The sequence below is a fragment of the Antedon bifida genome, chromosome 3, assembly GCF_963402885.1.
Source record: "Antedon bifida chromosome 3, ecAntBifi1.1, whole genome shotgun sequence".
Classification (NCBI taxonomy): Eukaryota; Metazoa; Echinodermata; class Crinoidea; order Comatulida; family Antedonidae; genus Antedon; species Antedon bifida.
In genome coordinates, this window is record NC_136228.1 from 9,248,037 (window position 1) to 9,264,877 (window position 16,841).

At 33.7% G+C, this 16,841-nt stretch overlaps 2 protein-coding genes and 1 long non-coding RNA gene across 4 annotated transcripts; 2 read left to right on the forward strand and 1 right to left on the reverse strand.

The window, feature by feature from the left end:
- Positions 1-358: 358 nt before the first annotated feature.
- LOC144837060 (uncharacterized) lies at positions 359-8,801 on the forward strand. The gene is made up of 9 exons (XM_078692048.1): positions 359-423; positions 1,364-1,428; positions 1,845-2,235; positions 2,753-2,832; positions 3,153-3,333; positions 3,658-3,731; positions 5,125-6,831; positions 7,158-7,369; positions 7,771-8,801. The coding sequence occupies exons 2-9, from the start codon at positions 1,378-1,380 to the stop codon at positions 7,844-7,846; spliced, it is 2,772 nt and encodes a 923-aa protein (XP_078548174.1). The 5' UTR covers positions 359-423; positions 1,364-1,377; the 3' UTR covers positions 7,847-8,801.
- Positions 8,802-10,309: 1,508 nt separating this feature from the next.
- Positions 10,310-14,060, forward strand: LOC144837065 (cationic amino acid transporter 4-like). 2 transcript variants are annotated; one of them, XM_078692052.1, is made up of 4 exons: positions 10,310-10,350; positions 10,759-12,578; positions 13,159-13,267; positions 13,736-14,060. In XM_078692052.1, exons 2-4 carry the CDS (start codon positions 11,016-11,018, stop codon positions 13,903-13,905), a joined length of 1,842 nt encoding a protein of 613 aa, XP_078548178.1. In that variant the 5' UTR covers positions 10,310-10,350; positions 10,759-11,015; the 3' UTR covers positions 13,906-14,060. The 2 variants fall into 2 exon arrangements, with proteins under 2 accessions (XP_078548178.1, XP_078548179.1); XM_078692053.1 differs by lacking the exon at positions 10,310-10,350 and having other exon boundaries at positions 10,624-12,578.
- LOC144837075 (uncharacterized) lies at positions 14,048-15,820 on the reverse strand. The gene is made up of 2 exons (XR_013611439.1): positions 15,698-15,820; positions 14,048-15,244 (listed from the first exon to the last, which is right to left on the reverse strand). It is a non-coding gene; the product is annotated as an uncharacterized LOC144837075 (long non-coding RNA).
- Between the last annotated feature and the right edge of the window lie 1,021 nt (positions 15,821-16,841).

A 16,841-nucleotide genomic window follows, 5' to 3' on the forward strand; every position in this document is an offset into this window, starting at 1 on the left:
TATATAGTTATAGGCCGCTAGACCTATGTAATATCCTTGTCTACTTTACTTAATACTACCAGTCACTCGCTGCTGCTGCAAGCAACATCTGTTTTGGTGGAAGTTTTAGGCCTACACCCAGCCTATTTCTATGTCCTCTACAATTACGAGATTGATCCAACAATCTTTAATAAACGACACAATAATGTTTCTTTAATGAGCACCTCAAACTACATCGACAAATATAACCAGGAATAATAGATTTACTTTGAAAAAGCCAAGCCTGGAAATTCCCAAATATAATTACTATGACGCAATGACTTCTGTTGTCCAATCAAAATCAAGTTGGAATTTCCGACTTGTCTTTTTTTTTTCATGATGGCGATTTCCCAGGAAGCTTAGAGCCCTAGGCCTAGGCCTAGTTTAGATACGTTAATCAAAACAGTGTGTTTACTTTAGTATTTTTAATATCAAAAGAAAACAAGTATAGTTAAATTATTTAGTTTTAATGACAGGTATAGTAGGCTATCTAGCTAGGTAATAGATATAGGCTAGCCTAGTAGGGCTAAGCTAGCTAGCCTATAGTATACTACTAGGCCTAGGCCTACAATACAAAAACTACTACACAAGCTACTGCACTTTCGCACCTAAAGGAGGTGAATTATTTTTAAATTGGGTAAGCTCGAGAGAAAGTACAGTAGCACCCAAAGCAGCAGTACAGCCTACCCACCAGCCAGGCCAGCCTGCTGACTGAGCAAACCACAAGGGGTGCTGCGAGAGCGACCATTATTAATGGCATTAATGCTAGTACTAGTAGTAGTAAGCTCTGTTTTGTTAAAGATATTTAAAATTGATTTGAGACATTATTCTTGATGACTGTATATTTTTTAAAAGGCCACCTGAATAATTTTCATAATGTATTTAATTTAGAAATTAAGAAAATTGGCAAAAGTGAATAGCTTGATCAAAAATACAAAATTGCCTATTCAAATGTTTATTTTCATTTGTTCATTTATTTTTTCATCTTTTGGGGAACATAAGTTTAATATTAATAACATGTTTTTTAATTTTCAGTTATATCAAGTACTAATATATGTGATCTACTGTAAATTTTAATTTAGTGGCATAAAAAAGCATTTAGTAAGAAATAATTTAAAGGGTGTTGCCCGGGCAACTGGGCAACACCCCTGCGTCCGCCCATGATAATAAATACTAAATGATGAAAATATTATCCTAAGAAGACAGTATAAATGGTTATTCTTTTTAAGAAACCTTTCAAGTTCTTTTATTTTATTTTTTGTTTTCTGTAGAATGAAATGTATATTTATTGTCAATGCTCATAGTATAAACAGACTAAAATTATCATATCTGGTTTTTTTTTTAGTTTCTTTGGTCATCATGGATAAATCAGAAGTTGGAGATGGTAATTTCATCATTCAACAACTTAATGTAAGGTTTTATTTTTATTTTTCACTTAAAATTATTCTTCTTTCAAGCATTACACAGCATACAACAATAGTACAAACACTGACATTCACAAAAATATGCAAAAATAGCAAGACCATTACTCAAAAACAGCAAAAGTAGTCGTATTTATTAAACTATGAACAAACACATTGCTAACGGAGCAGCACCACCAATATTTTTTTTTTTTGCCGCCACCAAAATATATCGGAGATAGTAACCCTGGAATAAAGTAATAATTTATAACACTAATATTTTATGTGTTCTGAATTTTATTCTATCAATTTGTTTGTGTTTAATTTGTTGGTTGAATCGTGTTCTGCCTACAGCATTTATTGTCAGACAGACTTTAATCATGATTAAATTTATTTATTTTTTCATTAATTAAAAAAATAAAACAGGATGTCTCTGTTATTGAATTAAGTGAGGTCATTGCTGAACTCGAAAGGTGTTTGAATTTCAAAAGTCCTCATACACTGCAACAAATGTCAACATGTGATGGTGGAGCTTTAATTATATGCGATGACTGGTCCAGTAATTTATACACAGCAATATCATTAACCAATCAAATAGAAGAATATCTTCGAGCATGGTACCAAGCTAGATGTGAGGTTGGGAATGTCGATGTGACTTCACAAAGTTTTCTTGTCACTGGATTCCCAGCTGGAATGACATCAGATAAAATGCAAATCGTACTTCAGAGAACTAAAAGTGGTGGTGGAGAAGTAGAATGCATACATCCAGTTGGTGCACTGAATCACTGTGCAATTGCCATATTTGGCGACAGTCATGGTATGATATCAAACACTTTTAATGTTTATTATGCAGCTAGAGGATAGTTACAGCAAGGCAATCCTAACAACAGGATGCTAAGCTCCGGAGATCAAAGGGTTTATCAGAGAATATGTACTTAGTACAGTACTGTTGGTATTTGTCGCAGCCAGACATAAGATCAAAGGACTGTTACAAGTTCCTATCTTGGCGGGGTGAGCTCAGTGTCCTGTTGTTAGATTGCCTTGGTAAATACAGGTACATGCTACATATCCCATACCCTTCTAATAAGAATAGATGCAACTTTTGATATACTTTCTTTCTTTTTCTTCATGAAATACTTTGTTTGGTTTTTTTATATAAAAATAAATTAAAATATTAAATATAAAGCAACCATTTTTCACTGAATGTTGAATCAACAACATATACACAGTATACAAACATTATTTGTATTATAAATTTTATTTATGAAAATAATAATAATAATATCATTTATATAATATATTATAATATTGTGACTATTTTATTCCTACTGCAGTTGCTAATAATTTGAAGAAAAGAGGAAAATTTGTTTCTGACAAATTTCCCGATGTTGTCTTTAACATCAAAGCTCTCACTGTAAGTCAAGAATCTGGTTTTTTTTTCTGTGATTTAATAGTTTGACTTTTTTTGCTCTTTCTTTGAAACTTCAAAGAGGTTTTGGTGGCTGTGGTTAAGTACACCATTGCATTCACCAATTACAGTTAAGTGATGTATTTCCCTGGTGAATATGCACAGGATTACACTTTGAGACTAAAAACCACTACCTAAGCCATGTAAATCTTTAAAACAGAGATATGATTTTCAAGACCAAACAATAAATAATGTTTTCCAACTAGATGCTATATTTGTGGTAATACTTTTTCTATTATTGTTAATTATTCTTTGTTTCCTTATAGGATTTGGGTGACCTTGGTGGCATACAGGTCAAAGGTTTAAAAGAATACCCGACAAATGAACAGACAAAAGACAGGCTTACGATTAACCTCCAGCGGAATGAGGGTGGTGATGTTGATGACATTATTTATCCATTTGGTTCCAGTGAAGACATCGCTTTTGTCAAGTTTGAAGACGATACAGGTATAGTCTATTAATGAATTCTATTACATTTAGTAAATTTCCTCATTCTTAACTGAGATTCTAGTGACTGATTTGGGGCAGATTACAATAACAATACTTCAATGGATGTCCTTAATACCCATGGAAGAACTATTTAGAATGTATATATGAATAATTCCTCCATGCTCATGCATGCTCAACGAAACAAATTTCCTTTTGGACCAATAAATTTCTGTATTCTGTATTCTGTATAGCACCAATCCTCTATTTATTATTACCATTTCTTTATTTTTCCTATAAATATGTTTTTTTTTTATATTTAAATATTGAGAAATGTTGTTTCAGTTTCAGATAGATTTCTTCAAAAAGAAACAATTATTGCCAAAGAAGGAGCTACTCTTCATTTCAAGAAAGTGTTGGTAAGAAAAAAATATCCTATGGTTATTACTCTATCTATATTATAATATTATCTATATCTGTCAATAAAATTTGTCAAAATCCTGATCACCCACTGTGAATCAAAACACATTTGTTTATAATTCTATTCATGTATTAAATAGGTTTGTTAGATCTCTGTAATTTCTTTGTTATTGTATTTATATCAAATGTAAATCAACCAACCAAATTTCATTTGTACCTTGTTGTATAAATGAAAATAAATACCATTGTATCGTATATTTATATACATTATATATATTTTATGAATAGGCAAACTGCCTTAAAATGTGACATGTTTCGAGAAACTATTCTCATCATCAGAACAGTAAATAACACCTAGAGTGCTTATATATCAATAGGACAGGTTGTATGTAAATAAGTAAGTAATTAGCATAATAAAACAAGGAATGTAGGCAACAAACAATCATATGGCAAGTGTGACGCCTAAGTTATAGATATGTTTTTTCAAGGAAGGTTTACACGTGATGTGGAGGGCTTTCCTTGACCTTAAGTTTGAAAGCGGAATCGGCAGAATCCAGAACGGTGAAGCATTCTGCCTTAGCGAGGGCCTTACACCGTTCTGAATCCTGCAGATGTTGAAAAATGTGAGAAGCCTTGTCCCTGAAATGTTCACGCACCCGCAGTGACCATTTCATTACTGTTCTGATGATGAGAATAGTTTCTCGAAACATGTCACATTTTAAGGCAGTTTGCCTTTTTATTAAATTCCTCGCTATAGTCATTTTAACTTGTAAGTTTAGTGGTATTATTCATGATTATATATATTTATATAAGACCTTTGTACTGCCCTAGGTTAAAAAAAAGAAATAATATTATACATATTGATTATTTTCATGTAATAGCTGTCATTTCAATCCCTCGCATTGTTTCAAAAACCTTTGGGCAACTTGGAACTATTATAGCATATAAATACACCTTTGTGAAACATGTAGAGATATATTTTCTAGTCATACTGTATAGTAAGTTAATTCTCATCCTTACAACAGAGATTATTTTTGTAGTTAGGTACAGTACTATTATATTAGGCATTTTATATAATTTTATATAAATCAAAAAATTAAAATTAAAATAAAAAGTGTATAGCATTGTATAAACGTAGATCTCGAGTACACCAGCAGTGAAGTCAACTGATACTATGTATTCATCAACGAAGGCCATGTGTCTTCAGAAGTTGACAGCTACAAGAACATTAGCAGTAAATTTTCCTATCCAGCAAATCATTGATGCCTAACAAAGAAATGCACCAGTGTTATATAATATTGACTATTCCTCCATCTTTTGCCTATATAAACCATGTTCTACTACTGTATCATGGATGCATTTCTTTATAACATTTTAAAATTTCTTTTTCAGTCATTTGTAAAATGTTTCAAGAAAGCTGTCATTCTTGAAATGAGTGATGTTGTACATCAAATTCCAAAAATAAATGAAGTCCTTAAAAAGCAAGAGGGTGATAAGTGGACACGTATTTCCAATAACAAATACTTATTCTATACTGAAGATTGTATGAAAGAGTTTAAAAGTATTGTTGAACAAGGTATAATGAATAAACAGCTAGACCCTACTGGTTCCCCATATCGGCAGCATGATGTTAAACATCCACCAATGAATGATACCTGTGGGTACAGCGATGACAGAACATCTTTGGATTATTCAATGGCAGGCGAAGGAGCAGAAAGTGAAGACATGGATTTGAATGCTATTAAACATCCACCAATTCATGATACATTTGGAAACAGCAATGAAACAATGGCTTGGAATTCTCCAATGGAAGTGGAAAGAGAGTTTTTAATTGGAGAATATCTTGGGGAAGAAATACAGAGTGGAAGGTCAAACTTTGAAAGTATACTCAACGATCTGGAGTATACTCTATTGAATGGAACAAAGCTGATAATTCGACATGGAGATATCACAGATGAAGATGTCGATGTCATCGTAAATGCTGCAAATTGCAGTTTAACTCATTCAGATGGTGTTGCATTAGCCATTGCTAAGAAAGCTGGACCAGGTATTCAGGATAAAAGTTATGATAGGTTGCAGGTTAAAGGTCGTAACCTATTAGTTACTGAATTTGAAGTGACTGGAGGGTACAATCTTAAGGCCAGACATGTCATCCATGCTGTAGGCCCAGATAAACATGAGCATGATTTTTCTAAGAAACTCTATCAAACTTTTTGCCATTGTCTTGATTGTGCCAACTCTCGACTGAATGCTAGGAAGATAGCATTACCTTTAATCAGCTCTGGAATAAGTGGTGGAGATGTGCAGATATGTGCAGAAATGATGTCCAATGCAGTCCTTTCATTTCAGCAAGAATCACGGCCTTATTTGAAGGAGATCAGAATTGTGAGTAACTTATTGGATGTTAGCCTTACGATTCAAGACACATTTAAAGGTGTAATAGACAGTAATAGATTTACAACGGAGAACCATACGAGTGGACTTGCAGAGACTAAGTCTATGGACTCCAAACAGAAGCAGAAAAGAGAACATGACCTGACATCTGCATCACATGACTTACTATGTTGTTCGTGTAAAAGACCAGCTCCAAGTCTAGAGCAACTAAAGTGTAACCATACAATATGCGATAGGTGTTTATCCTCAATACTAAAAAATCATGGTACAAAAAAATGTCCACAATGCAGAGAGACTATTGCGAATAGGCAGCAAGAATGGCGTTGTAATGAAAAACTGAATGAAGATCTTAAAGAAGACATGAATGAAGATCTTAAAGGCGACATGAAATCAAGTTCTAGAGAGGAGAGCAAAAGCCACAGTAGTCCACAAGAAGCAAAAGAAACATGTGTAATCTGCCTTGAAGACCTTGATGATGATGATGTCAAAGAATTACCTTGTAAGCACAAGTTTTGTCACGGCTGTATCGATCAAGCATTCAAAGTAAAACCAGTTTGTCCATCTTGTGGCATGATTTGTGGACAAATGAAAGGAGATCAACCTCCAGGAACAATGACAACAACACATCAGAGATGGGATCTTCCCGGGTATCAAGGACAGGGGACGATTGAGATTAATTACAGGATTCCATCAGGAACTCAAACGGTACGTTTCTTTTAATCACATTGTCAGAAAAAATTCTGAGCCTAATTCCTTTTCATTTAAATCATAATAATCATAAAGAGAAAGGTAATACAGTGACTGTTCTTGTATAGTATTTTTGTTTATTCTTTGTTATGGTGCTGTTTTCTTGTGTAATGTTTCTTGTCTTGCACTACTAATTTAATGACAAACTGTATTTAATACTACTGTATTACTACTGCATACAGTACTTTTTTTGCGAGTAGGAGATTACTATTCCGTCTGGTTTCAGTGCTTGATACCATTGGTAGAGCTAGATATTGAATAACAATTTCTGCATTTATTTTTAGAAAGCCCATCCAAGCCCTGGTCGTCGTTTTCAGGGAACGCATCGTACAGCTTACCTTCCAGATAATAACGAAGGAAAACACATTGAAAAACTTTTACGAAGAGCATTCGATGCACAACTTATATTTACTGTTGGAACATCAACCACATCAGGCTCCTCAAATGTCGTGACATGGAATGATATTCACCATAAAACTAACTCACACGGTGGACCGTAAGTTCTTAATTTGTTTTCAAACTAATGCATTCTATTACATTTGATTGATTGGATAAACATTATTAAACATTAAACATCAGTTTTTACATCAATGACTTTTGTGTTATTGTTAAACACCCACCACCAATAATGCCGGAGATGGGAATGTATGATATAATAATAATACAGTAATATGATTGAAAATAGTTTGTATCAAAGTAAAAGAATAAGGATGATTTTCTTTTAATTAAGAATTTATAACCCTTTTGATTTGTTAATAGTTAGAATAATTGATGATTATTGCCTTGACCCTTAAATCAATAATCCGATAAGCAGTAATTTTAAATATCATATATAAATCAATATTAATAATCAGTTAATTAAAAAGTACAATTTAAAAAAAACACTTTTTTTTTCAGTGACAATTATGGTTATCCTGATCCAACGTACTTGAAACGAGTTAAATCTGAGTTATCAGCGAAAGGCATTGAGTGAAGATACTGGAGTGATGTAAATCAGCATGTTAGCTTCAGTATCAACAGATAATGCATGGTCAGGAATTTTTTCTTTACTTTCTCAAAACAGCTTTCAGAACAGACTGTTGTATCTGTTTTTCTATTTGTTTTTACACAAAATGAAGTGGAGTATTAAAACCTTTCTTGCACAATCCAAATGCTTTATATTGGTATTCTGGTGGAGCTGCAGCTTGGTGGTTAACATGCATGCCTTTCAATGAAAAAGTCCAAAGTTTATCCTGAACTAATAGTGCCATGGTTGTAACTAACGACTGGTTCTACCACTTTCTATAAACCTCAAATGAGACTTTGTTTATAAACATCGTTGTTGTTTGTATTTTTTATTTGAACCATATTTAATAAGGGTAATCCATCCAGCAATTGCTGATCATTTGGAAACCTCAGAACAGATACAATACACATACAACAATAACAGTAAAGTTAAAGAAAAACAAAAGCCTATAAATAAATAAGTTACATGAGAATTAAAAATCAGAATAAGAAAATTTGGAATATAGTAAATATTCTGATATGTTAAATTAAACAAAAATAATAAATATATATACTTAGATCTAATATTTTACAATTTAAAGTCTGGAAAAGAATTACATAGTTTTTATTATTCATTTTTTTGTTAGTATATCATTATTGTTTGCTCCATGGTTTATCCATGATGTGATGGCGATTTTCTTGATGTTAGATGTGTTGAAGATAAGAAACTACTGTATATATCTATGACAGCATTGAGAAAAGATACAGTACCCTGATAAAAGGAAATGCCAATCATATTTTTAAAACTTTTTTGGTTTTACAAGCTTGACTTTATTGCCCTACCTTTAAATAAATGAAATCACAATAGGAATAAGAGAAGCACGTTCATGTTGCATATCTTTAAGAATATTACATTAAATAACATTCTTTTTATTAAATAATTATATTATATAATTTATATTATTTACTGTAAATAAAAATTAACACAGTTATTCAGTGAGATTCTAACTATCATCTCTCATGGTTAGTTTCTCTAACAAACCTTCCTGCCTTTTTATATCTTCTTTTACGGTATGCCGGTACGTATTTTTTACGCAAAAAGCACACTCTTAAAAGAGCAGATTGACTAGATACATTTGAGATATATTATATATAACGTTTCGGTGGGTTTGGTATGCTTGACTTAAAATAGCGGGTGTGGTTGGGAGATGGGGTTGAGGCAAAGTCCTTAATGAAATTTAAGTTGTTCAAAACAACTTTCGGTCTTTCAGAGATGTTCAAGAACGCTTTATAAATGCTCAGTATTATTATATTACTGTTACAATTTAGTTCCCGTTACCCACGGCATTGTTCCGGTGTTTTCCGTTGGTTGATTTGGGGTGGGTGGCTCATAGTTTTTTTTTTGGCCACTTAAAAAACAATTCATTTCATAAAATAAATACTGATGATTGTGAATTTTTTTGTTTTCTTCTTTGTGTTGAAGTCACTGTAGCATTGATGCCGCTGATGTGTTGTTTTTTATTGCCATAACATGTTTATAAAAGTTTGCGTGACACTTACGGGCCACCGTTAATCAAATATACATTGCCACTACCTACAGAATCCGTATCGCTGCATGCGTGACACTTACGGGCCACCGTAAATCAAATATGCATTGATACTCCCTACAGCATCCGTATGATTGCATGCGTGACACTTACGGGCCACCGTAAATCAAATATGCAATGCCAATCCCTACAGAATCCGTATCCTTGCATGCGTGACACTTTCGGGCCACCGTAAATCAAATATGCATTGCCACTCCCTACATAATTCGTATTGTTGCATCGCATTTGAAAACCCATTATATCAACTATCCTTTAACAAGTTAAAGGAGTACGGTCTATATGACTAATTTCATACAGGTAGGCCTAATATTATGACAGATGGTTCACGTGTAAACGCATACCATCTCAATAGGCATTAAAACGGGTACAGACAAACGAAGTGTCGGTGTATATACGGCTATTTTTCTACATACATATATGTCTATGATACAGTCGAAATCAAAGTTGTTTAAGGTAGGCCTATAATTTAACTTTGTCGCACAAGCGTCACAACACACATAATAATATCGATAAGATGTACCGTTACACAACGCTTATTTAATATTAAAATAGCCTACTTTTGTTAGTGAAAAGAGTGCTTTTGTATTGTGCGTTGAATACGTGCTTGCTATTCAGGGTAGTATACTGAATAAAACAAATTGAAAGAATTCGTAATCTAAAGAAAAGTTAAAAAAGTGTATAGGGTATTGTGCAACTCCAGCAATGCATGCTTACAAATGGATTCGAGCTACAGCCACTGTATATAATATGACGTCTTAGTCATTTTAGTGGAAGGGAGTGGATAGCTTTAATGGTTCAAAAGTGTTATTCAAATCAAGAAGTTTGTTGCAATATCCGGTAGGCATGTACTGAAGTGTTTTATACTGTACAGTAGTTGTTTTATACTGTACAGTAGTTGTTTTATACTCTACTGTAGTTGTTTTATACTCTACTGTAGTTGTTTTATACTCTACTGTAGTTGTTTTATACTGTACAGTAGTTGTTTTATACTCTACTGTAGTTGTTTTATACTGTACTGTAGTTGTTTTATACTGTACAGTAGTTGTTTTATACTGTACAGTAGTTGTTTTATACTGTACAGTAGTTGTTTTATACTCTACTGTAGTTGTTTTATACTCTACTGTAGTTGTTTTATACTCTACTGTAGTTGTTTTATACTGTACAGTAGTTGTTTTATACTCTACTGTAGTTGTTTTATACTCTACTGTAGTTGTTTTATACTCTACTGTAGTTGTTTTATACTGTACAGTAGTTGTTTTATACTGTACAGTAGTTGTTTTATACTGTACAGTAGTTGTTTTAGTCTATTGTTGTAAGTCTATTACTTACAATTATGCTAAAGTATAGGCCTATATTCGAGGGAACCGATTTTCAACCCCGAGGCAGCTAAACTAACCTATAATGCTATGTAAAAGAAATAAACTGTATTGTACTATTGTCATATCTGTTGAATTAAACAAGTTACAATAAGACAAAAACCAGTAATAATTCAGTTACATGCTTTTATATTCTTAGAAAGTGATCAGTGGTCGATACGGAAAGTAAATTGATATGGGAAAGTTTAAAAATATATTCGCAAATATAATTCGACGAAAGACAATTCGTTCAGATATTTTAAAGACAAAGCTCAACAGATGCTTAACAACATTTGATTTAACATTTATTGCATTAAGTTATATTCTTGGTGTTGGTGTGTTTATTTTATGTGGGTCTGTTGCTGCCACCCTGGCAGGTCCATCTGTAGATGTCTCAATACTCATCGCGGCTGCCTCGGCCTTGCTTTCAGCCTTATGCTACGCGGAATTTTGTTGTCGAATTCCGCAAGCTGGTAGCGCCTACCTATATACTTATGTGACAATTGGTGAAATATGGGCGTTTATAATAGGATGGAATATGATATTAGAATATGTAGCTTGTGCTGGAAGTTTATCTCGTGCATTGTCAACAACTATCGATAACATGTTTGGCGATGTCCTACACAATTTAACAGTCAATTATATATTGAATGGAAAGGAATGGAATACGCCATTTTTAGCCAACTATCCAGATTTTCTTGCCGCATTTATGATATTATGTTTTACAATAATTCTTCTATTTGGAGTTAAAATATCATCGCGTATAAATTCAATCATTGTAATATTTGTATTGACGTGTATAGCTATTCTTGAAGGATATGGGGTTCCTCATATTAACTTTTCTAACTGGTCAAACTACGGTGGATTTTTTCCGTACGGTTTCGGTGGTGTTGTGTCGGGATCTGCCAAATTGTTCTTCCTCTATGCTGGCTTTGAAGTTATTTGTATATCTAGCGAAGAATGTATAGACCCCGTAAAAAGTGTTCCAAAAGCTTTGCTATCTGCCGTCTTGGTGAACACTTGTATTAATTTAGTATTAGTGAGCACGTTAACGCTGATTGTACCGTGGTGTGAAATCAATCCGATCGTGCCACTTTCAGATGCTTTTCAACAGCTTGGAGAAGTCGTTCCAACATACGTTATTGTAGTTGCGTTGACATTTTCTGTTTCTGGATCCACGTTGGTAACCTTACATGCGCTGCCAAGATTTGTCTATTCAATGGCTAAAGATGGACTCATGTTTACACAGTTATCACAAGTTTCATCAAGAAATCGTGTGCCGGTTACAGCAACTCTAATATTCGGAGGAATTACAATACTTGTGGTTTTGTTCGTAGACTTTTACACTTTGGTTGAATCTCTTAACATTGGAAGTTTAATCTGTTACACAGTTGTTTCAGGGTCTGTTATAAACCTTCGGTACAGACCTGAAGAAGAAAACGTTAAAATGTTTAACAAGCAATGCAGCCTTTCAACGGACCTTCGTCGCAGCCGTGTTGGCGAATTAAGTGGAACATTGAAACCGAAATTTCAATGTTTAAATTTCTTGGCGAGTGAAGTTCCCGGACGTACTGTTGCAACAGCAACGATAGTGTATGCACTGTGTTGCGCCTGTGTAGTTGTTATGCTAAACCACGATGACGTCATGAAAGGGTCCTGGATTTATATTATACTGTTTTTCCTATTTATACTTGGATGCATATTTTCATTTGCTGTTATATTGATGCACTACCAGAATAACGAAGAGTTGACTTTTCGGGTAAGACATGTAATACAACTTGGTAATTTTACTGTATTGTTTCCTTAGAAAACGCACTCCATAAAACAATATAAAAACTAAAACGTCTTGCCATAATTATAGTCACAGAGATGCCAAGTTATTCGCAACGTGAACCTAAGTCACAATTATTAGTTCAGGCTACCAAAAGGTCTGATGTTAAACAGGAATGTATTTTTAAATTTAAAATGTTGCACGTTAATGCTGATCCGGCCGGTCGCCGCGGCCTCATTCTTTCTCAAACTTAGTATTTCTGGTGATCTGGTAATAGTATTGATTTTAGTTCAGACGAATTGTGCTGTATATGCTTTCAAAATATACGCCGATAAATATTGATTCAAAAAAATAAAATTCATATTGTTCTTATTGATCATTGCATCATTTGATTTGACTAAGACCATATGACGGTATAGATCTAGGATTATAACTTATCCATGTTTTGTTCTGTTAGAAAAAAAAATAGGGCCTATTTTGTATAGACCTATTTATCTTCGTTAGTTATCGTCCATAAGTTTCCTTATAAGTGTAGCTAAATCTATTTTAAATGTTATTTTTTCCCCAGACTCCGTATGTACCATTTGTTCCAGCTTTTTCCATGCTTTTCAACATTGTGCTTTTGGTAAATTTGTCGATATTTACGTGGATTCGTTTTGCTATATGGGTATTAATAGGTAAGAGTTAGTACCTTTTAACGTTTAACATTTGGTTGCAGCACTACCATTCAATAAATCGAGAATATGAATGATGCCATCGAAAACCATTTGAGATCATCACGATAAAACTAATAAAACTAAAGCAAAAAGTGAGGTATTTCAAACTCTATTTTGTTTGGACTGCCGCACTTTCAAACTTATTAATGGATTTGGCTACTTCATCCGAAGCATTTGAATTAGGAAGCTTTCGATTTGGGATGACCTATGACATACGCATGCGTCGTTGGTCGTCGTCTGGACGTAGAAAATAACAACAAAAACTCGTGTCGAAGAACACAGTGATGAAAAACGTCCCACTAACCACGCACCAACCCCACCCCTACCCCCTATGCGTTCTTTGTCGTCGAAAATCGAATGCTTCCTAAATGTATGGATGTACCTACATGTTTCTATTTTGGGTAATAATATACTTTTCGTATATTAAAGGGTTGATTATATATGCAAAATATGGCTATCATCATAGTAAGGCTGCAGTAGACCTAGAAGAAGAAGAAGAAACATTGTGTGATAACCCGAACGATGATCCGCCTACTAACGATTATGGAACCGTGCAGCTTTTGAAGATCCAGTCAACAGGCGATGAAAAGAATGAATAAGAAATCAGACATTGGCTTGCTCGGCTTAACACACAAAGTGCGTCAACATTATTTATTAAAAGTGCGGAGAAAGGTTTTTTTTCATAATTTCAACATTTCCTTTATGGAAATTCAAACAATATATTTGAACAAATTAATAACATCTGTTTGTTGGTTTTTATTCGTCCGCCATTTCAAAATAATACATTTATTTGCTTATTCTATTATACGGGAGAAATAGTTTTATGAAAACGGTTGACACAATCAATCAAAGAAAAATGAGTCGTTTATAATTTATAATATATTATTTATTAAATGTTGTATTAGATTCATATAGAGCCTAGGGCTAGCTATTGCATAACAAAAAACCTGATTATTTTTCTTGTTGCGTATATACCAGAGAAAAAAAGCTCAATGTATTGATGTTTTACTTTTGAATATTAAATGGATTTTCAGTGGGTTTATGGAAACATTGTTAGAAATATTTGTTGTGTAAAACAAAATGTAAGAAATTGTACGTTTTATTTATCATTGCGATGCACTTGGTATACATTTGTGCGATATCGTCTTGTGCTCCATCGTCGATTATCCAATCTGCGGCGATAATGATGCTTGCGATAATTCCGACTACGACTACGTACGTAGCGACCATTGCGATAGTGATAAGTACTGCCATGTTTTTTATATGTACGAACCAGAACCCATTTACTATGGATGCCTATGCGATGAAGGTAGTACAGACTTCCGTGTTTCCATCTATAACGGACGTGTCCGTAGAATAAAAATCGGCCTCGTTTAATACGGTAGTAAAGACGACCTCGGAACCAGAAAAAGAATGGTTTTGAAGAGTGTATACCCCAATTATGACGGTATCGGCCATTATGGTAAGTGTACAACTTGTGATTAAGAATATACGATTTGATGAATCGCCATCTTGAAAATGGGCTGTCGTGAATTTTGAAATACAGGCGGTGATGGTACCATCGGTATTGTAGTAGTCGGAGAAAAGATCGTTGTCTGAAATCTGCGTAGGACATTGTTTTACCGCGGTGAATACGTTTTATTGTCTGTCGAATGTACAAATAAAGATGACCTTTGTTCCAGAAGAATCGATGGTAGTTGTAAACATGGTACCGATTGATATCTTTTTTAATACCTTTTGATTTCGATTCATCTCTGAAAATGTTGTTGTTTTCCCTCAAGTTTGACTCAGATTGTGTATCTTGTTTGGTTGAAGCAAGTTTTGATTGTTTAGACGTCTGGGCGAAATTCTTCAAAGCGACATCTTCACTTAGAGCACCTACGATGCACGCTGTAGCTGCTAACACCCAGAAACAAACAACTGTGTGTCGAAACATTGCTGTTGAGTGAATATACACACAATATAATAACTTGTTGTTTGAAATTGCAATATTTGTCATTGCTGAAGACTACTAAAAGCATTATTAAAAATATAACTAATCCTTTCTAGATTCCATTAATTATTTTAGCAGTAGGCCTAAAAGTGTCAACATTTAATTCTATACACCAATCTTGGTGTAGGCTACTGTAGTAACACTAAAACGTATTTAATACCATTAGGTTGTTGCCTTATATAAACATTCATTAATCAAATTAAACATCTACTCTTTGTCGACAATGTCCAAAGAAACAACAAACAATATCGCAAATCAACAAAACAGTTTAAATTAAGATGTTGATTTGAAAATCCTGATATTGACAATGTTACCCCGTGCGCAAATTCTTCCCATACTAAATAATAAGCCTATAGTTTATTTGTGTGTGGTAGGCATATACATTGAAAATGACTTACCGGTTACAGCAACCACGAATTACGCGCTCCAACTCACAAAGCTACAATGAGTTTAGAATGTTGTAACAGACGGTAATATTGATAATAGACCTTAAATGCTGGTACAAAAAAAATACAGTTGAGTGTCCAACGTCAGCACTTAAAGTCACAGACATAAATCATAAATATCCATGTTAGATCGGTTGATAAATTCTATTCAAAACGTTTGTATAACGTATTTATTCAAATAAACGCCCCGCTTTTAATAAACGCCTCTCTCGAATAAACTTCCCCCTACCCCATATAACATCATTTTGGAATAAACGCATCGAATAAATGCCTCGACTAAACGCCCAACACATACATAATATATACACAATATTGTATTAAAACACATTTCTATTTGTAGTAGAATTCATTGGTTGACATATTCTACAATTTACCAAGCATGTTGATACCATTTTTACTGTATTTTATCACTTCTCGATATTAATTGTGTTATATTGTTTCATATCTTATGATATTTATTTGATTATACAAGTCATGTTACCATACTACAGGCAAAAAAAAACTGCCTCCCTCGTATAAATTCTCCCTAAAAACACTCCTGCACATTCGATTAAATACGGTACTTGTTTATGTACGGTACCAATTTGTTTGATTTTTGTTACGGAATCCATTCTGTGAACGGTCCTATTCTGAGAAATACTACACCCTTTTTTTCCACACAGAAAAAAGGTGGAATCCGTACATAGTGTGAACGTAGCTTTATCTACGATTAAATATCGACCCTAAGCTAAGAAAGTTTGGTGGAAATGTATGATTCCAAGCTGTTGATGGTGGTTATGAGGAGATTGATAGTCCCACCAGAAAACAATCTTTTTATGATGAGTTTTTCTTTTTAACCACTCCAAGTAGTGGGAATTACCGAGATGAATGGGCCATTTATGATAAACATTGTTTATTAGGAGAAGCACTGTTAACAATTCTATTTATCGTCATAATTTTCACAGCCGTACCAACCAAGAACAACTGTATAATATAACACTTTCAACAACTGATTTATAAAACTGAACCATTATTGAACATATACTAAATGATTGTAGTCTGCTTTTAAAAGAAGAGCCCTTATTTTTTCCTACACTTATCCACTTGCTGCGTCTAC

What these genes read in the sequence shown, in the direction of transcription:
- LOC144837060 (XM_078692048.1), top strand. Translation starts at nt 1,378, where the DNA reads ATGGATAAATCAGAAGTTGGAGATGGTAATTTCATCATTCAACAACTT. An exon ending in CATATTTGGCGACAGTCATG is followed by an intron (nt 2,236 to 2,752) that starts GTATGATATCAA and finishes TTCCTACTGCAG; the next exon opens with TTGCTAATAATTTGAAGAAA. An exon ending in TTAACATCAAAGCTCTCACT is followed by an intron (nt 2,833 to 3,152) that starts GTAAGTCAAGAA and finishes GTTTCCTTATAG; the next exon opens with GATTTGGGTGACCTTGGTGG.
- LOC144837065 (XM_078692052.1), top strand. Translation starts at nt 11,016, where the DNA reads ATGGGAAAGTTTAAAAATATATTCGCAAATATAATTCGACGAAAGACA. An exon ending in ACGAAGAGTTGACTTTTCGG is followed by an intron (nt 12,579 to 13,158) that starts GTAAGACATGTA and finishes TTTTTTCCCCAG; the next exon opens with ACTCCGTATGTACCATTTGT. An exon ending in TGCTATATGGGTATTAATAG is followed by an intron (nt 13,268 to 13,735) that starts GTAAGAGTTAGT and finishes CGTATATTAAAG; the next exon opens with GGTTGATTATATATGCAAAA.